Genomic DNA, 21,730 nt, shown 5'->3' on the forward strand with positions numbered 1-21,730 from the left:
AACATATTCAAGGGATGTGCTAAAATAGGAAGGAATTTAGGCACGTTGTCTAAAGCACTTGATCTCATTTCAGCAGAATACTTACTCGTGTCATAATCTCTATGCTGACCAGTAATCCAGTGAAAACAGCTGGATTATTCATAAGATTAAGAGAGAACCTGCCACCTTGCTCAGTGAAAGGCCTGTGCCCTTATTCTTCAGTCTGCAAGTTGGTGACCAACCTCCAGGATGCTGATGTGGGACCAAAAGCGCCGTGACTCAAAACGCTGAGCCAGTGCAAACCTGCACTGCTGGCTGACATCTGCTAAGAAGTAGTGGGTCAGCTTCATGCCAGCAGGCTCCATCCTGACTCGGATATCAGCTCTCTGCATCGTTAGGGCTTTATGCTGCATTATGCATCATTTGTCTTCCCCAGCTGGCACAAGACCAGCGTAATAGCCTAATGCCAGCAAAATGTTCCCACCACAGGTGCTCTGGCTGGTTTGACAGGCATCCCACTGTGCGCCCATGCCTAAAGGAGGGCAAATTTCCAATAGTGGCAGGAACGGCTCATGGTGCAGCACAGTCCACGGCAGCAGGTCTGTTCCAGCTGCTGTCTCCAGACCTTTTCTGTTCCTCCCATGCGCTAGAGGTCATGAGCTCATTTGTGCCAATTCGACTCTCTGCAGGGCTGCGCTTGTTTCTGATACAAGCCAGGATACCATTGGCTTTCTTGGCCACCTGAGCACACTGCTGGCTCACGGTCAGCCCACTGCCCACCAGCACTCCCAGATGGACAAAGCAGTTCCAAGCCCAGAGCCCAGCCCTGGGGCCGTGGGGTTTTTGCATCCCACTCACCACAGTTGAACTCCTGGGCAGTCAGGGTGACGATGGAGCGACCGTGCAGCTCCCGCGGGGCCTCGCAGGTGGCTGCAGTCTGGATGCTGCCCAGCTCAGCGTATTTCTGCAGCAGCTCAGCCAGCCACAGCAGGTCACAGTCACAGAGCAGTGCATTGGAATCCAGCCGCCTGCAAGAGCAGGGGAAGGCATGTCAGCCCCCAGCTTCACAATTGCCTGCTCTGCCTGGCATTTGATTGTATCCCAAAGCAGAATCTGAGATAGTTCATTCCCACAACATTTAGAGAGGGTGCTCAACCAAGTCAGAGTGATTTTACTGACAATCTTTCGCCTATCAGCTATCCCAGTTTCAAATGAAAATCATTCCATTAAACCCAATTATGCATAGTGTTGCACATTTAACTGCCCAAGTGCTAAAATGCAGTCCCGCAGTTCATTTGTAGGAGCACAAAGCACAACATTCACTATATGGTCACCCTTTTTTCACCAACCAGATAGCCTGCAAGATGCAAAGCATCTGAGTGAACACATGGGAATAACAGCATCCCCCTGCATAAGCCATTACCGGAGCACGCCGAAATCAGCAAAAACACCTCCACGATTTCAGTGTGCATGGGATCAATCTTATCCTGGAGGTTGTAGCATTTCTGCACCGCTGTAAGAACTTTTATTGCTGCAGCACATGTCGAATGGGAGCACTGGTGACCTCCAGCTGCACCCACGCCTTTCCTCCCACTGACCTCATTACGACGTGCAGGGCTACGTGCAAGGATAAGGAGGCTGCTGGGGGATTAGCTTATGTCTCCTTCCCCAGACAGTTTTATAGTAGATGGGTCTTAGCCATCTAAATACGTGAGAGAAAGGCCTAATGTTTTAATGGACAAACATCTGAGAAAGTGAGATTTCACACGAGGCCACGAAAGGGCTTTTTATAGACACTACATCTTTTTCTCTGACATGTGCAGACAACATTTCATGAGCTGTTCTCTGTTCAGAAAATGAAGTATTCTACCTGCTTGCAGAAATCACAGAGGACTGGGGTGAGATAGTGATAAGCACATTACTTTCTTGCAGTTTAAAATCGTGGTAAGACACCAAAATTCTTTGTGTTTCTTGTTGCTTTATTGCCCCTCCCAAAGAAATGCATCTTAGAACTTATTTCCACAGATCATAAAAGACAAACAAATCTAAGTACTAAGGGTTATAAGCAATCAAAATGCAAGATTAAGAGACTGTCAGGTTACATGGGAATAACACAGCAGGGTTTTCCCTCCTGGATGAGAACCAAGACCTGTGGCACTCCTCTGAGCACATTTTTTTTTTTTTCCTTCCATGTTAGGACAAATCTGAAGACATGACTGAGATCCCATGTGCAGCCTGGACATCCCACGTTTCTGCAGGATGTTTTATGGGACCAGAGCACGTAGGGCTGCAGAGGGTTGGGATGACTTTTCAGGAATGCTCATGCCTGGGGCATTAGCGAGCTGTAAGAAGATTAGAGCTAGATTTTAATTAGACATCAGTGTGAAATAACTACTAACTGGTTAAATCAGCTCTTGCGTCCAACCAGAACTGTTTTATAAACTTAACAGTGGCCTTAGAAGTGCAACAACCGAGAGCTTTGCCAACCAGGCACATTTTTCCTCAAGTCCTGGCCATCTGATCAAAGATAAACAAATGCTCTTTGCAGGCAATGTTTTTCACTTACAGTCGTTTGAGGGATTCCAGTTGAGAGAATGTCCCTGGATGAATCCTGGAAATTTTGTTGTTGTGCAAGAATCTGCAATGGAAGAACCCATGCCAAAACATTATTCAGTATTTGCATTGCAGATGGTAACATCCCGAGTCAAAACTCAGCTTAAGTGCAAAGGCTGCTCACCAAGATGGAGCTCACTTTTTACATTTACTGTGTTTGCTTCCATGAGCTACAGAGATTTTGTTTGTCTGTGAGTGCAGTGCAGCACACCAAAGCAGAGAGCGGGTGTGTACTGGAAATGGTGACTCAAGGCGTGATGTCACGGATTTAAACTGGAATCTTCAAGTTAATCTGCTTCATGCTCTACAAAGGGAGCAGAAAGGGCACAAAATCCCTATGGGTTGGACCCACCCTGTGATTCCTGCACCCGGGTCAGCTCTGGTTTAGAAGAGATCTTCTCCCCCTGCACAAGACATGGAAGCTGGATGGGGCAGCCACTGGAGCAAGGCTCCAGCAAGAGCAGACCAACCCCCAGACTCAGTGTTACTAAGCCAACTCCATGAGCAGATCCAATTCAAACTCTCCAGTAAAAAAAAAACAACAAAAAAAAACCCACCACTGATTGCTATGAAACACGAAACACACAGGATGGAACAATTAACCCTCCTTAAAGGAGAAAATATAGTTATTCATTACATTAATATTCACAAAAGACCATCTACAAAAGGTAAGAATTCATTGTAGTGGACGATGGAACAGGAAAGAAATACAAAAGCAGTGCGCTTGCACTCAGCTGTCTGCACACACACGTGTACAGGCACATTCAGTCTAGTTGCCCAGCTTGGATGCTGACAAACCTTCCTCTGAAATTTAAATCCAGAATTTCTGTTGGATCAAACACAGAGGCTGAGATCAGCCATAGCAGGCAGATCCAGGTCTGACTTATCCCAAGGGTGTTTGGATTTCCCAGTTTTGTCTTCCCCCCACGCACGGACGCAAGGCATGTTTGCATGCAGTAAAGAAGTGTCTGTTGGTTTCACTATGGAGCAGGAATCTCTGTGTGTGTCCCTTTCCTGATGGCTATACTGTCACTACAAGCAGCACTAGAGAGTAAGAGGCACAAGAGAGTAAGAGGCACAAGAGAGTAAGAGGCACAAGACTTGATTCCTCACTGCTTTCAAGTAGGATGCATGCTTTTCTTGTTAGACTTCCTTGTGACTTTGTCCGCACTGCCCAGCAGTGATTAATGCTGACCTTACAGCTGGAATAAAATTAACTTTCTACAGATTTACCCCTACTCAAATAGAAACATAACACAAGACGAGAAAACCCTTCCCAATCTCATTAACCATCCTACCTTGCAAGTGCATAAAACCTGCATCTTTAAGGATGCTTTTTCCATTTCTCTCCAGTTTGGAGATCACCACACTTCGCTTCAAAATACAGAAAACAAAGGTTTATTTCCCCTTCTCTCCCCTTGCTCACATGAAAGGTCGCATCTTTACTTACAGCCTTTCAAGTTTGGGCAGGTCACTGAACGTCTCTGGCTCCAGGGTTTCCAGGTTGTTGAAGTGCAGGTAGCTGCCACAGAAAACCGCAAAGGACAAGGGTACAGATCTCAGTTTAAAGGACAGAGGATCTTTCCAAATCGCTGCACCAACATCCTCTAATCAGTCACCACACATCTCAGGGCAGATGCTGTTCAGAAGCCAGCCTTTTCTTCATTGTCTCTAACTTTCCCATACAAATAACCAGCGTTGTATTTCCCCTATACCAAACTATTTACTCCCACTCTTTACAAACTCCAGCAAACACTGAGCAGGTCGGATTTGTCCTTCTGTTAAACCTAAAGCCACCACCATCACTATGAACCTGTTGCATTGTCAGGTGTGAGGACAAAGCTGCTCCCACAGGCAGCCTGCAGCTGCAGCTCCCCATCCAGCCACCATAACTGCAACTTTGCACACCTTGCCCTCGTGCCTCAGCCTCCCCTTGGATTGTTGGGGTGGAATACATTGCCATGTTATAAAGCAGTCGTCAGCCCTTCTGAGAGGGGTCATGAGTTTGCTAACAATTCATTTGTAGTAAAAGGCCCTGAAGAACCTGATAAAACTGAAATTGGTCCTGCTTGAAGCTGGAACTCAGACTGGGGACACCCAGAGGCCTCTTCCAGCCTACATTTCTCTGCAATGCTAACAGGAGTTCCCAGCAAGCGAGTCCACGCAGTGAGAGCAGAAACATCAAGAGAACCTGCTGCCATCAGGCTATGCAGCTTCTGCAGACAGAAAACACATTCTCCAAAAACAGAGATGCAGTCAGCTGGAACAACATGATCTAAATGGAACATCTATGTAAACAGCCCTGCTCTTGTTAATGAAGGTTAGTATTGGTAGTCCCACTGAAATCCCAAGCGACTTGCTGCTCCACAGGTGTACGAGATCTCTCGCACTGTCCCAGTCACCTCCTGCCATCAGGGAAGGAAACCTGAGGTCTGCAGCAACGCACCAAGAGAGCCGAGATTCCCTCTTCCCATCTGCTGTGACATGACTAACATAGCTGAGACGTTCCTGACCCTTAGAGGCATTTCAGTGCACTCTGAACATTGCCAAAACTCTCCCCCCTGATTTTACACAGGCATAAATTTCACAGTGGAAACTGATTAATCATGGATCTACAAATACTCTGTTCTGCTATTGTAGCTGACCGCATTAAGAAATAATTGCCTAAGCCTCCACATGGCTGTTTGATCTGTAATGGAAGGAGTCACAATGCATGGTTTGCTATCAGAGCATGAACCAAGGCACACGGACTCAGATCCTGTGGTGGGGAGCAAGCGTGGGGAGAGGGAAATGCATGTGCTATAGGAAGTTTGAGATAGCTGCTGTCATTGCTTTGGACCTTGAGGAAAACACCTGACACTGTCTATCAACTGGGTTATGCTTCTCCTTGAAAAGCTGACCTGTGGGGTACAGGAAAATGCAGCAGGATTTGAGCAAAGCTAATTCTTCTGGAACCATGCCTGCCTGAGAGATTGAAAACAGATGGGCCTTTCAGAGGGTTGTTTGTTGGTTTTGTGGTTTTGTTGTTTTTTTCCTTTTATTCATGACATCAAGTCTGGAACGCTCATTGTTAGAGCATCACTATGGCCAGCACCATGTCTGCAAGCACAGCCCAGCCAGGATCCACTTCCTATGTTTTCTCCCAGGCATCACTGAAGAGCTGGATGAAGGAAACCCAGAAACCCATCCCATACACTAGGATGGGAGCAGAGCTAGTATTAAGCTTGCTGGAACTTCCACTATGCTCCCTCCTCTTTTGCTGTCAGCCGGGAGAACAAGCTGAATTCTACTCCTTTTGTAAAAAAATTGCTAGTCACATTCGAGCCCTACAAACTGTCATCTGAGACAATCCAGGGATTAGTGGTTTCACCTTTGCTGCCTGTTCTCCAACGATGCAAATGATGCCTGCACTTAAAACACCCACGCTTACATTCTTTCTGGCACACACATTTACCTACATGCATGTAACATATCATGACACCTGCATGAAAAATCAAATCCCAGTTTAGTAAGCTGCATGAAGAGTGTCAGAGCTCAGTCTTTCCATCCCACCTTGAGCATGGAGCACTAACAGTCAAAACACAAAACTACTTAGAACAAATGACGCAGATTTGCAATAAGCAGAAGGAAAGCAGCAACGTCGCTGTGACAGGCTCCAGCTGCCAGCAGAGCACACGAGGCTGCTTTCATCACAGAGTGCTATGTAGCTTGGAGGGAAGGCCATCACTTAGCTTCTTTGCCTCCATCGTCTTCTCCCCATTGCAATTTCCAGATGCTTTAATGCATCACCTTCCTGGTGGCTTTCTTAAATACTCCAACCCCAGCTCTCAGCTTGCATTTCATCCATTTGCTTCCAACAAAAGAGCAACACAAACACTGCTCTCAATTGAAGAGAGCAGCCAGACCCTACACTGTGCTCCAGGAGTCACAGCAAACAAAGGAGGGCAGCTGTACTCTATTTCAAGCCACCAAACGCGTCCGTATTTCCCTCCCAATGGAAGGCCTGTGGATGCAAAAGTATTCAGAAGCACAGCTGAGTTATTCCTATGCTCCAGCGGTCCGGGACTGGGAGAGAACGTATAGGATGTCAGAGGAATAGTCCTCATATTGCCTGACCCAGATCAATACTGGGACCAGCTGCATGCAGATGAAGCCAGTGCAATGCTGGACAGCAAAGCTGGACGTCCCACTCTTTGCTAAGTGCACTCCACAACTGGAAGTGCAGAATTAGGGTTAGATGAGCCGACAGCTCAGCTCTGACACACATCGTGAATACTTACAGCTGCTCCAGGGAGTGCAGCCCATGGAAGGCATGTTGCTGGATGCTCTGAATTTCGTTTTTATAAAGGTAACTTTGAAAAGGAGAGAGAGAGAAATGCATCAGAATAACCACACAGCAGACGTCTTTGAGAAGACACAGGAAACAGCTACGAACCTCAATCCAAAGCAGAGCTTTCTGATTGGATTCAAAGGCAATGTTTTACAGCTACAACATTAACATCCAGAAATTCTGAGTGCACAAAGCACACCCTTCGCTGGAAAACTTCAGAAGCGAGCTGTTAAATTTCAAAATAGTTAAGAGATTACTGAGCTATCAACTCACAGGTACTTCAGGTTCTCCAGATCTTCAAAGGATCTTCTCACGATATGCTTTATCTGATTATTGTTCAGCAGCCTGTTCAGAGCAAGAAACAAAAATACAGCTGGTGAAATCACAGTGTGAGAGACTCGGCGCATTTGTATTGCTGGGCGGTCACACAAAAAACCCTTAATGCATAGAATTTAAGATTTAAAAGGGTTATTAGGCCAAATTTAGTTATTAGGGATGTTCACAGCAGATAACTCAAGAACATCTCTTACCTAGAGTCACCATGTGCTTCTAATATATACAACACTCAAAGATGTTTCCCTACCTTTCACCACAGTGGTCTTCACCAAGAAGTTGCAATTTAGACTAGGAAAAGGATGAGGGGAAGGGAGACAGACAGCTGGAAGCAGAGGGGAGGTCCAAATTCAATCGTTGCTGCTGTTTCTGTACAACTGCACAGGTTTTTGGAGTGCACGGTTGTGTGAGTAGAGCCAGGTTTTAACTGTATGAAAGCAGTTCAAAGTGCCACTGCATGGGTTATAGGAGTTGTTAAGTGGGAAGGCATTGGTTTAATCCCTTTTGTATATAAATCGGTACGTATGAAAAATAAATAAATATTACAGATCCTGTATCTGCTGCTATGCACAAACAGCCTCTTTCAATCTAGAGAGCCTTGTGCCAGATTTTAATACAAAATCTATGAACAGCATCATATTGGCAGGCATCTCTGGTTTTATTGTGCAGTTGCCATGACTGTGGATGCAAATGAATGCCAGTGACCAGAAAGGCAATTCACCCTTGTAACCACCACAACGGCGGTGACCACACAGCTGAATGCTACAGAAACTTTCTGCAACCACTGCCAAGCCAAACACCATGAAAACTCAATAAATCACTTTAAAAGAGCTCTTTAATAGACAGGATTTAACTGTACATCGTGGCTGCCTAACTGCACCACTCCTTTGGGTCTTTCCCCATAGTATCAGATCCAGCAAAACTTACTGTGGCCACCAGTAAGTACTCTGATGGCTCAGAGTAAGGACTTCACCTTAGTTTTGAAGTTTCTAACTGGAGATGTGAACAAAAAGGAGAGCTGCAACTTCATATTGCAAAGATTTGTTTTGCTGTGTTGAAGGAAAAGCTGCTATTCCCTCTGTGAGCTGTCAGACCTTACGATATCAGGTTAAATTCAATCTAAGAACGATTCAGACTGTTCCTGGAGCTTATTTTCCAAGTTGATTCTCTTCCCTTTCTGGGGATAAATATGCCCCTCGGAAGTAATTTGGCACCCGACAGCAAAAGAGAAGACAGCTCTGTCATTTCCCAGCAGGAAAGCCCAATTTTCTGCTCCTATTTGATGGAGAAATTAGAGTAGAAAGCACATCAGACAGCCTCTGGTACTATGAGCAAAGGCTTCTTCCTGGGAGGAAAGGTTTGTACAGGTGAAGGGAGGAGAGAAGAGACAAAGGAGTGAGGAGAAACGGAAAAAGCACGTTGGTAAAGAAAATAAAATCAGATGCCCCAGGGATGCAAGATCTCAGAAGCACGGATGCGTTATGGCATCTTCACAAGTTGCCATCAGCCACTCGAGCTGCTCCACCAGCTTGTTTTCAGGTGAGGAGTTGCATGAGAGGTCCCAAAAGCACATATGGTACTTGAGTGTAAGCCCCCCTAATCTTTTGGAAGTCAAAGCAGTAAGGTTTTGAAAGAAAACCTCACAGTGGCCTCTCGATGAGTTATTTAGCTATCCCAAACTTGGATGCCACTGCCAAACTGCACATAGTCAGCACTGAGGATAAGCAACCAGAAGAGGTTAAGGCAGAGACATGCTGGAAAGTTCCTGCACAGCTGGAAGCAATGGCTCTGTACACATGGTTGAGGCTACATGACCCAATTTTGCTCATAAGGATGCAAAAATGATGTCAAGCTGTTGGAACACGCTATCATGCTTTGACAGCCAAATATGCTGCGTGGAAATACAGACTCTGAAAAACAACCCAAAGATTTATTTGTTAATTGAACACCTAAGGATTGGAAATAACTGCTTGAGAGCAGCACAGGAGAGGGCTTTTGTCTATTGACCCACAGGACAAAGACAACACAGGCACCAACTGCACACGTTCCTTTCCTTGCTGTCCCAGCATGCTTTCATCTGCAGCCAGACAAGAAAGAAGGCAGCTTGTTCCCTGCTATCTGATCCTTGGCCACACTTCTGAGGATGCTGGATGGGCTGATAAGCAGGTGCCAGCTCTAATGTCATTCCCACCTGTCCCCTGCCATACAACCAACACTCATTTCACAGGGAACAGGAGGACTGCCAGCACCAGACCCTGTAGACAGACACACTGACAGCCTTGGTTACCCCATTGTCCACCATGGCCCGAGCTCCTTGGCTGACCTTTTAACACAGAGAGCTTAGACCTGGATTGAAATCTATAGATTTAATTGCAACATATTGGCTGATTGAATTTTGGTGCTGTTGAAAAACATTGATCAAACCCATTTTGTTGTCTCGGCAATAGGACAGTGATCTGAGCCAAATGAGAGCAACTCTGGAAGTTCCAATAGCACACACTATGCTGACCTCTTATCTCATCGTCTGATACTTAAAGGAATTATTCACTGCCTGATTAAAGGTTAACGAGTGTATGGAAGAAGCAATCTCTGCTTCCTGTCTCAGGACTCCCTATCGTAGAAGGAGGATATGTCCTGGAATACACTCAAAACTGAGATAATTTATGAAGTCTATCACATTGCATATATACCAAAGAGCTACTTCCAGGGAAATCCATGGACAAGACAGCACATCTGGAACCCAGGAAGACTTCAGATGGCCCGTGGACAGCTGTCTGTTCCTGGACTCCTGTGCACTTCACTCAGGTAAAGAAGCGTGCAAAATCCTGGCCATGATTTGCACGAGCTGGATATTGATCCCAGCTGCAATCATAGCAAAACGCCCAAATTCCTGGTAATGTTATGGAGGATTGAAAGCAAAGTCCAGCTACTAACCAGATCTGCTGGGAATAAATGCTCTGGCAGACGGAAGCTGGAAAGATCATTATTGATGCATGTCTCAAGCATACCCTGCAGCAAAATAAGCCCAATTAAAAGGTATCAGAAGTATATTTCCTGGAGCTTACCAAGACAGCAAAATGATGTGGCACTCTCCTCCATGACAGCTGGTGAATTTGGCTCAGAATGAATAGATGTACTCAGTCATGCAGGTTTTATTCCTGAAAATTCTTCTGGGAGGCTTGTGATACACAAGCACCATGCGATCTGGCCTGTATTCACTATGGGAACATCTCACGTTGAATTTCCTTTAGGTTCTATGTTCTGTCTGTCCCTCCCTCTCCCTTCCCCACCCTGTCTCCAGGTTGCCAAGCACAGGCTTAAGTTGCATTCAATGAGTCATTTTTCTATTTTGAAGCGTGTGTTAAATGATGTGACAGTACAGAATTCAGGCTCAGAACATTTACTCTTTCCTCTTTTCATCTGACAAACCACATGCTGCAGTCATTGTGACACAACAGCTACTTTTTTCCTCCCACCATTAATAGAAATCATCGTGTACTGTATTTTTAAAGGGGGAGAAAAAGCTAGCTTAACATTGAGCCATGCATTCTCCCTTGTTGACGGAATGATCTGGAATAGCCATTTCCCATATTTGAGAATGAAACCTTTATTCCAAGATTCAGCAGCTCTGACATGCGAGCTGCTCATAGGGACTTGTGTTCTCAGGGGAGCCTCAGGTTGGATATTAGGAACAATTTCTTTGAAAGAGCAGTGATGCAGTGGCACAGCTGCCCAGGGGGTGGTGGGGTCACCATCCCTGGAGGTGTTCCAGAGCTGTGGAGATGTGGCACTGAGGGAGGTGGGCAGTGGGCACAGTGGGGTGGGCTGGGGTTGGACTTGGAGATCTTGGAGCTCTTTTCCAACCCTAATGGTTCTATGAGGCACCAGAACATCCCAAACAGCACCATCAGTTACTCCCTCACTCCCCCCAACGCATTTCACAAGCAGCATCTGAAGGAGAATTGCAGAGCTCACCAAAACGCCTTTTGGTCTCACATGATGCTTCCTAAGTAGTCTGAGCACTGATGGAGCTGGGGATGTCCCTGTTCACTGCTGGGGAGTTGGACCAGTGGGCCTTTAAAGGTACCTTCCAACTCAAACCACTCTAAGAAGCAGAAGGAAGGGATGAGGAAACTTTACATCTCCAAGAATTTGGGCCCCAAATAATTCCCCCAGTGCACACAACGCTGCAGACAGCTGACAAGTGAGCTCTCAGCAGGGCAGGATTTCAGATAACTGCTTGTTACCTGTGCTGCTGCATCACGAGGCCCCTGCCAGAAGCATGAAATGACTGCAGTTCCTCCACAAACAAACTGCTTTTAATTTTAAAGTAGTGTTCTGTAATTTATCAAACCTCCTGCATTAGGGAGGGGAAGGCAGAGAGCCAAGGGAAGGTCTGAACTTTACCAGGATGTTTAAAAAAGCCCCATGGGCATTCAGGACAGGCTCCTTTTCTGTCAGCTCACCTCCTTGCTCCAGTGCAGGGCACAAAGGTTTCCTAATCAGGGTGGTTTACAAACTGTCAAACTTGAATATTCCACAGCCATCCTGCCCGGATGGAGACACAGAACAGAAAATGCACCCAACTGTACTGCCCTTCCTCTGCCAGGACAGAGTGCTGCAGGAAAGGCTCTTTCAAAAGCCTTGTTTTCCATTAAGGAACATTTAGTTCTGAGAATCCCACGGCAGATAGCTGTGGTCTGAGAGCTCCTACTGATGGAACCTGAGCTCCTCTGTCCTCTAAGTCTTGTGCTTCAGGTATTCTGGCCAAGCTTACCCAGCACATCTCTTAGGGACCTTTAAAACCTTATCACTTGAAAACCTATCTAAATCCTGAGGCAAAAGGTTACCACCTAGGAAACAACAGCAAGATCTTCAGCTCTTGTCAGTTTTGATGTGGGAATTAGACAAACCAGAGTTCCTCGAGAGAACCTTGCATTAGGAGCACAGGATCTGACTGCCTCTTTCTGTTAACTCTCACAAATGAGGAACTCAGTAACTTCTGAGCGTGAGAATAACTGATTTTCCCAATTTGCTGACCAGAGCAGGAAACAAAACGGAGCGTAGGGGCTGCTATCTAAATGATAACGTTTCATTTATAAAAACAGCTGATATTCACAATTGAAATATTAAAATGCCATACTTTGTGTGAGCAGTGCTTTTCAGCTAGCCCAGTATTCTAGCTCTGGTAACAGCTGTAAGACACCATTCAGAGCAAGCATGAGAGTCTGTCCACCACCTGCACAAAACACATTCCTCCTATTGCCCAAGCATCCATTATCACAAGATTAGAATCACGGGGGGTTGAGGGGAAGGTACATTCAATCCTATTTCCTTTTGCATCTGCTCATGGAAGTCTTGTCCTTGAGGTCCCTATCCAGGAGCACGTGGAGGCAGAAAGCAAAAAGATACCACTTGGAAGAGCTGGTTTTCTTGACTCGGGAGAGCTTCAGTGGTGGAGGAGCAGGATGGGAAATCACCGTGCCTCAGAAGAGCTTTGTGATAGGGCCAGAGTCTGGAAGGCTTTGCCTTATTTTTTCACTGGATATTTTGAGCTCAGATGGGGTAAGAAATATGGTCATCTTCAATTAGAGAAATACATCAATATTAATTTTCTGGATCTTTCCTATTATTTTTAGTCATTAAGTACCACATGGTGCTGTCTGAGATACTAATGAGGGCTGCTCATGTACTCTGGCCAAGCAGAGTATTTGGAAATAACATTTTCCACCAGTCTACAAGTTGAGCTGCTCCCCTGTGAGCAGGGGCACAGGCATCCTGCAGCCATGCTGCAGGATTTGGCCAGTCAACCCCCAGCATGCAGTGAAACAAACTTTAGCAAGCGTTGATTTTTTAAAACACAGCAATTGAACAAGTCTCTGTGACAGAGCACTCCTGTATTCTTACTCTTTCTACAGCTTCTTACAGCTGACTGAACTTACTGCCCAGGTATTCCTTCTTTCAGCACTGCCATCTCTACTGGAGCAGGTTCAAATCTCCCAAAGTCAGATAGAAAAAAACAAATACGGACTTTTTGTTTTGTTTTTTTGCTGTTTACAACCACAGACATTTGAACCCAGGAAATACAAACGTGTCTGCCATGCAGTGCAGATTCCTAAACTAGCTGGTTGCCTCACAGAGAGGCTCAAGCTCAAACCTGGAAGTCTCATAGCTGTTAGCACCATGCTACAGCTCGAATAATCAGATCTGAGCCTTGACAGGCCAATTACATTCAGCACAGTTCTGTTTCTAATCTGGGAGCTGGTTTGGATTCAGCTCCTTGGCTACACAATGCAGATGAACTCATATCTATCTTCAAACCCTTAGCCTTATGGCAGCAAAAAGCAGCAAATGCTCCTGTTACTTCCTCTGATCGGAGTGAGAAACTTGTTAGTAAAGCAGTACATCACAGTGGTGTGAGCATGCCTACTCTGGCTGAGATGCAAAACCAAAGGAAGTGCCTTACGCTCTCATCCCTGTCTGCAATAAGTTAGGTGCTAGTGTTTATTTTAAGGCAAAGCACGGTGACAATCTGGCATTTGGAAGGATGCAGTCTCACATCAGTACCACCATGCAGAGCAGCTGATGTGGTTTATGCATTTGAAGCACTGTGAAAACGAAGCAGCTCTTAATGCATCCCTCTATCATTCTGACCCCAGGCCATAACTCTTTTTACGGGCTACTCTAAAGCTACACATCTTCAGGCAGCAGAGCATGCATCAGGAATCACTCCTTTTAAAAGACAGGTTAATTACCACAATGTAAGTTATTAAATCGCACGTTTGATTCAAAAGGGTAATACACACAATCCAGGGTAGAGCAGAGACAATCATGACACGTACAATTTGGCTGAAATAACCAAGTAAAACCTAGGCCATCTTTAAGCCATTATGGCAGTTAGTGCTAACATAAGTCATAAAGAAAAAACCTCGTGGCAGGATCACCGAGTGGGACTTACAGCGTGTTGAGGTTCTTCAGCCTCCTGAAGGCCCCAGGTTGTATCTCCCTGATGTGGTTGAAACGTAAATCTCTGAAAGCAGAAAACACAGTCAGTGCATTCGTAACAGAAATGAGCCAGTAGAAATCAACATCAAAGGGAAGAAGTTTCCTGGGAGAGTCTGCGCCATGACCACAGCAATGGGAGCAATGGAGACGACAGCAGGGAGGAGGGAGAGTAACGTGGATGATGGCTGTGGGCCATCATTTGTTACCTGCAAAGTCAGCCACCAGCCTGCACAGCCCTACACCTACATCATCTATTTTCATCCCATTGAAAACTAAAGGCTGAAAGGACTCCAGCGCTTATTTCCATGAATTGCAGCCAAGTTCTGCTACTTATCACCCCAAGTTCACGTACAACGATACGTGCTGAATTGTAGAGAAATGCACATCACCGTGTGGAGCCACTTTTTAGGACCCCAACAAAATTATCTTTGTCCTAAAATGGTTAAATGTGATCAAATAACCTCATATAACAAGCATTTCACATTTTTCTTCACAGTGCTCCAAGACTTCGAACAGCTTATCGCTGCCTGCATTTCAAATCTGTGCCAACTTCAATTAGAATTAGTGGAGTCCAGGGGATTCTGGCAAATTTCAAGGGCTGTCCATGTAACCGCATTGATTTGGAACCCTAAAACATGTTTTTTTGATTGCTAATGAGATAATAAAATAAGAGCTAAGTGGGTTAACCCACTTAAGCAAGTAGAAACGTTTCTATAGGGAATGCGCATTGATCGGGCGCCTTGCATGGTCCAGCAATTATAACAAATTGCAAAAGACTGACAAACACTTCTTGATGCTAGTTTCTACCCAAAGCACAACCATTTTATTTTATTTTTTTTTCCTGCCTGGACTATTGCATTTAGATAACACACAGCTATTTCTCTATTTAAGACAGCCTTTTAAGGACACTTATTTTAAGTGAATGAATGCTCTGAAATGCCATCGTGCTGTTGGTGAGCTACAGAGCATCTGAAGTCACATTTTAAAGCAAGTATTCCATGCTTCATTTCTAAGAGCTCAACAATTATTTTTACAATGGACCTCAACCAGAACTGGGGCCTTTATAAAATTAAGATTAGAAAGAGACACGTGCACTGCAGGTAGCTGGAAACCAACTGAGTGAGCATCCAAAGTATTCAAGAGGAAGATACACAGCAAATAAGGCTGATTTTAACTTAAGACATAACGTTCCTTAATTTCACATCTTACAAAATAGGTTATTTTATGCTAAAAAATTCCCACTAAGCTTTCTTACATCTTAGGCAGAAAATGTACAGTATTTTTGTCTAACTCAAGTTAAACTGAAATATCAGATCTCTGTCTTGTTACCCCCCTTTTATCACTGAATGGGATAGAATATGTGACAGTGGAAGACGTCTCTTCTGTTGTCTTTTCCCCTTTCTGTAACTCTTCAGCTCCAAACAAAGCAACAAGAGAACTGGTTTAGAAAAAGTCCTGCCCTTTCCCAGAAATTAACCTTGGCTCATCTGCAGTGTTTTCCTCCAGCCATTGCCTTTGCCTGAAGCTCAGCTGGTGAAAGAACACCATGTAGGGCTGCACCAGGAAATTCCTGGCTTGCACAGTGATTGAGAGCACTCCCTGCAGAGTTCAACCCTTCGTACACAGAAACTCTTGTTTCTCCCTATTCCCAGGGTGCTCGCTTTGGGAGCTTCACATTTCTTTTCACAAACAAGTGTGCTTTCACAGGGACCCACCGCACAGCTGTTCTGTGCCAGCCCGTCCCAGCTGCTGGGTACGAGGGCAGCTGGGCTCCCTCACTCCCACTTGCATCCCTCTACCTTGGAATGTGCAAAACCTAAAGGGGGAGGTGGAATTCCCTTCTGATTTAACAATCCTTCATACTTTCAAGGCTGGGAGTCTGGATCTGCACTGAGGACCCCACATCCTTCACGCATTCATAGCCTGGGGTCAGCACTGATTAATTCGGAGTGGCTCTACAGAACATCTCCCCTCATATCAAGGCACCACAGCACTGCCAGGATGCCAGGCTGGGCAACGTGGACAACCTCAGGCTTCTATTATTAAAGTAATTTACCTTTTCTGGCTCCAGGAGGCTCAGCCCCATCCCTGAAGCATATCAAGAATGAGAGAATTTGCAAGCAAATTGGGAGATGCAGGTATTCACAGAATGACACTCGAATCCTTCTGATTCTCTCAGCTGTTATCATTGTGTTGACTAATTAACAGCCTATAAAGCAATCAACAGCTTTTACAACAATCTCCCATTTCTGCATAATCCATTTAGGCTTTTAGTGAATCACATATTACCATCTTAGCTAACCAGATAATTAGCTACAAGAGGTATTTTACTGTAGTTCTGGGGAAATTTGTGTTTGCTTCATTGAAGCATCTTTTGCGTTCATAACACTGTGCACAGCAATCACTGCTTAACCCAAAGTGGTTGTGGTAAGTGGCAGCCACTCAACCATCACCAACGACACAGAGCAAAGGTTGCCTTACAAACAGGGTTAAGACACTGAGGTCCCATCCAGCTTTTCCTGGAGAACAGAGAGCGTGAAAGACATCCTAAACATGATTTTAAGTCAAATATCCCCCCCCTTATGAGAAGAGCCAGAACACTTGTCAGAAGAATGCTTGCTTATATATTAACCACAGAGCATAGCAGTCAGCTCTGTAGGTTCCCCCATCCTGCCAAACAGCCCTGGCAGGAAGGGAGAACAGCCTTGCTGTGATGGGAATGAAGCCTTCCAGACTCGCTGTCATCAGCTCCCCAACTCAGGAACAGCCTTTTCATACATGAGTCCCCAAATGGCTTTAATAAATGACAGCCTTCATCTCTAAATCCCTACAAGGAGAACTGAGCAGCAAGGAGCAGCAAGGGAGAGAAGGAGACCATGGGGGGTCTCCAAGTTTCTGCTATTTTGGTTTGTACCAGTTTAAGACACTGAGATATTGACTGTGCAAGGAGTGAAAATACGTGCAGCATGGAAACAGTGATAGATACTAGGATCATGGATGAAACACAAAAGAGCACATAAACGCAGAGAGCCCCATGCTGCAGAACAGACCGTACAGTGCTTATGCACTGAAGTCAGAGCAGTGGGCACACCAGATTTTAATTAAGAACTTACCACAGGCGTTACTGAAATCAGACTTAGAAATTTCAGCACCCACAATATTTAAGGTCTCCCTCTTTGTCAGCTGGGTCAAGAACCAGTCAGTAATTCAGCACTCAGCCTACCACACTGTTCTGAGCGTATGCAAGCTAGCACACACACAGCTGGTTCCAGGCAGTGGTTTTGGGTGGCCTCTGAAGGCAGTGAAAGGTTGTCTGCTGATACATCCCCTCCTACCACTCAGCACCCCTCCAGCTCTCACCAGCACAGAAGGCGCAACAAACACTTCCCACTCGAGGTTGGACACGCATCCAGGTTGGAAGACTGCACAGCAAACAGCTGACCTCACCAATCTCAGATAATTCAAACTATTATGTATTAACAACTGGCCCGGAGATTAAGGTCTGATCCTAATCAAACAAGCTAGATCTATTCTTGGATATCCATGTCAGCACAGAGCAGGACTCTCTTAACATGATGCATGTTTCCTTTGCACTGTCTGCTCGAAAATATTGCCCACATCAAATAAAGACAGCTTGCTGAACTCTCTTCCTGAACTGTACTCTCACCCTGACCCAGAAGCAGGAAAAGAAAATTTCAGAGTGTGGAAATATACATACCTTCTTCAGAATGCAGTAGTACCATGTCAGCCTAAATGAAATGCTATAGCATTCCTCAATCCAAAGTCTCTCGTAGCATCAATACCAGCTTTTTAGCTCCTGAAGAGCACGAACATCAAAGTCTCTACGCAGAATACAAAGACACTCCTTCACTGAAAAAATACAGACTGCTCCCATCCAATACTGCAGCCCACCCTGAGGAAGCTGCATTTGAATGCACAGCAAAAACTCCTGGGGATGGGAAGAAGGATGTGGTGAAGCCAAGGGAATGGGGGAAAGCACAAATACTCAGGTGAGAGCCAGATGATGGGTATGACTGCTCAGTGAGTTCTAAACACCTGAGGTAACTACAACCCTGAGAGTTAGGGTGGTTTCAGCAAAAAAAAAAAAAATGCTGCAGTGCTTCTAGGAAGGAAAAAATCTTTGAAGACCTTCCCTCCCTGCTTTCCTTCCGATGAAGCAACTGCTATAAATAGGACACGCAGAAGGCTTAGGTCACCTCAGAAAGGTTTAATGGGAATTAAATACTACAGCAGAAGTAGTCAGCAAGAGATCACACCTGGAACAAGCAGAATGTGTGGGTGTGCATTTAACGACTGCACATAAGACCATCACACACAGAGGAAATGAGTAATCCCCCTCTTCACCCCAAAGACTGAAGGCTCACGACGGACATCACAGAGGGAGCAGCATTTCCAAGAACTCGTTTTCTCAGTGAACCTTCCCCACACAAACATGCGTTGTTCTCTCTCGCAGTTACGCTCCTTAAGACACACCGAGTGCTGCAACCTGCCCCGGCACAGCCCTCCCTGCTACTGAGCAAGAGGAGAAACAAGCAGCCACCAACCACGCAGCACATACAGCAACGCCAGGAAACGAAACTCGTCGAGCTGGCCGTGCTCACAGTGCCCAATTAGCAACCAGGTCTGTGAGCAACTGGGTCACCTCCGGCTCATGCCAGCAATGCATTCAGATGCCAAATACCGCGTCGTCTTTGCTGGTGCCCTCAGCTATGTTTCTCTGGAAGCGTTCATTCATTATGTGCTATGCATAATGCAAAAAGGAGAATAACCCACGGATAATTGGATTGCAATCCATTAGCTGCCAGCCAGAGGGGAACTTCTTTCCATAGATTTCTTCTACTCATGCCCACGCATTTCAGAGTTTATTGTTTTAAATGTCACTCTGTAGAACAAACGGCTTTGAAGGTTAAAGACCTATTGAAATTTTCGGAGTGTATGTTTCACAGCTGTTCCCCTCTTTGGGCTGCTGGCTAAACAAACGGCGTGAATCCCAGCAGTAACCAGCAGATCACATCTGGAGAATCGTGTTCTAGTTGAACAAACAGCAGCCAAAATACGCTTGCAGTTAAAGCATCGTGAATTTTTACAGCTTATCTGTACACGTGTAGCCATTCTTGCCGTCCTGTTCTTTGCTCAGGATAGAACCAACAGGCATCGTTACCAAAGACAAATAGCCTGTTGCTAAAACCAGACACTGGGCCAGGTCCTCGGCTGCTCCCAGCTGGGACTCCGAAGGGAGGAGCGAAATGGCGACCAAAGAGGAGCCAGTAACAGCTCATCAATCCCAGAGCTGGGCCCGTGCCAACCCCAGCATCGTTCCGAGAGGGCCACAGGCTGCTCCAAGGGCCGCCAGCTGGCGAGAACCCCTGGGGGCCATCCGCCAGCAGGGCTGGTCGAGGCACAGCGTGTGCTGGCGAGGAGACTTCCCTGCTCCGCTAGGAGCACTGCAGAGAGGGTGGCACGGAGTCACGGAAGTCAGAAAGTCTCCAACTCCAACTACAAAGCAAAGCTCATCTGGAAGCTGCAGCTGCTCCACAAGGGAACAGAGCTGGAGCCTCTGATCGGGGTTTGAATCCGTAGTTACAGCCTCGGTCCTATTCATACCAGTGGGCAAATGTGGAAAATATCACGATCCCACATTTTTGACTCGGAATAGCTCCACGATCAGACCATTCTTGCTATACGCTCCGAGTGTTCAAACTGAGAACGAACAGTTCTCCTCCCAGCAGAAAAATTAACATACCAAAAAGCTGGAGCAGTCGGGGGCTTGGCTAAGAAGCATTCTTTAATCCTTCACAATTAAAAAAGTATAAGTAGCATTTGAATAATTACAACAGATACAATGGGATGCTTGGTGGCAAATGCATTTACATACATTAAATCCTTAAGACAGCCAGAAAGTCAGTGTCTTTGCTTGCTGCACATCATACAAAGGCACGCAATCTGCTAACAGCTCGTATCACTCTATGGGGATCACTAATTGTCAGTACAGGTTTTACTGATCATTATTCTCCTCTGATTGTCTGCATACACAAGGTAAATCTCACGCAGAAATACCAGCCCATATAGACAGTAGTCTCATGTTGAAACACTACTACTTTCATATCACACACCTACACCACTTTGCTAATGCTTAAAACCACAGTTCCCCATCCAAAGCTATAGTTAGCACATTAAACGAAATGAACCAGCTTTCCCACTGGTTAAGTACGCAAATCATGGACCATTAATAAGCAGTGCACATGCTAACTAGTTAGCAGAAGAGACATGGCAGGGGAAAGAGAAGTATGGTGACTGCATACATTACACTGGAAAGTCTGTCCACCTGTCCAGGTTGAGTTTTACAAAAAAACTCAACGTCAGCTAAATTGCAAACAGATACTACCAGTGCTTTTACTAAAGCTGCATAGATAAGCAGTCACATCTTACTCCCTGCAGCATAAGAGAATGAAGTGTGTTGTTGTCTGAGATCATTCAGAAATACGCCATTCCTGTTCTGAAAAAAAGTTGGTGAGCACAGTACATTTCTCTCCCTCTACAGTCGAGGAATCTTCATAGGAAGCACAGTCAGGCTATTCATTGCAACAACAAATGCTGTCTTGTTTAGAATTAAGAATGAAAATAAAGCTTTATCGAGCTTGGAAATAAGTTGCCAAAAAAATAAAACCCACCACCCAAATTTTTCCCCAGTAAGACATATGTTTAAACAAGCAGCAGCAAACTGCTTTGCTAGAAACAAACAGTGTATGTACATATTAAATACTTAAAGATGCAGAAAAATCTGTAAGGGGAAAAAGTTTGGCAATGATTTGGACAGACAAAGACTGTAAGTTACTGCAGAGCAGACAGCCACTACCCAAAAAGCATGCAACAAACCATCAGGCAGATATTATCACACTGTGCAGTAACCACAGCATCACCAGCCTAGAAAGCAAGCCCAGATTCTATATATATATATCATAGAATGGCATGGGTTGAAAAGAACCCTTCTGCAATGTGCAGGGCTGCCAACCACCAGATCAGGCTGCCCAGAGCCACATCCAGCCTGGCCTTGAATGCCTCGAGGGAATTCTGTTCTGCTCCATGTCATGGTGAGTCCAAGGTGGCAGTTCTGGCAGCTGCAGCAAGCGCAGGCATTTTCCTGCGTGCCACTACTGCTAGAGCCTCTGTGTTCCCCTTCCACCCAAGCAGACCTGGATGCAACAACTATCATGCCAGCATCCTGCCCCATCAAGTTGCCAGCAGGTAAACTGCATTAAGAGCATCAGTGCAATGTTTATAGGAAACACGCTGCTATGGATGTTCTGCCTCAGACCAGATTTGGTTAGAGCACAGAGACAGGCTTCTTAACCCACCAGGGTTGGATAAGTTTCATAAACAGCAGTGATGTAAGGAGAATGAGCATTAAGATCAATGTTTGACAAGTCTTTCCTGCTGTTAACCCAAAAA

At 45.4% G+C, this 21,730-nt stretch overlaps 1 protein-coding gene across 1 annotated transcript in view; it reads right to left on the minus strand.

Annotated features, from left to right (window-relative positions):
- The window catches only part of LOC100549696 (peroxidasin homolog), a 38,214-nt gene extending 18,778 nt beyond the window's left edge, over positions 1 to 19,436 (minus strand). Inside the window, exons 1-7 of the mRNA XM_031556601.1 lie at positions 19,369 to 19,436; positions 14,214 to 14,285; positions 7,196 to 7,267; positions 6,873 to 6,944; positions 4,043 to 4,114; positions 2,546 to 2,617; positions 838 to 1,007 (exon numbers count right to left, since the gene is read on the minus strand). Of these exons, the coding sequence (XP_031412461.1) occupies positions 838 to 1,007; positions 2,546 to 2,617; positions 4,043 to 4,114; positions 6,873 to 6,944; positions 7,196 to 7,267; positions 14,214 to 14,285; positions 19,369 to 19,436 (598 nt within the window). The remainder of the gene's footprint in view (positions 1 to 837; positions 1,008 to 2,545; positions 2,618 to 4,042; positions 4,115 to 6,872; positions 6,945 to 7,195; positions 7,268 to 14,213; positions 14,286 to 19,368) is intronic.
- Between the last annotated feature and the right edge of the window lie 2,294 nt (positions 19,437 to 21,730).

The sequence above is a fragment of the Meleagris gallopavo genome, chromosome 22 (genome assembly GCF_000146605.3).
Source record: "Meleagris gallopavo isolate NT-WF06-2002-E0010 breed Aviagen turkey brand Nicholas breeding stock chromosome 22, Turkey_5.1, whole genome shotgun sequence".
Taxonomy (NCBI): Eukaryota; Metazoa; Chordata; class Aves; order Galliformes; family Phasianidae; genus Meleagris; species Meleagris gallopavo.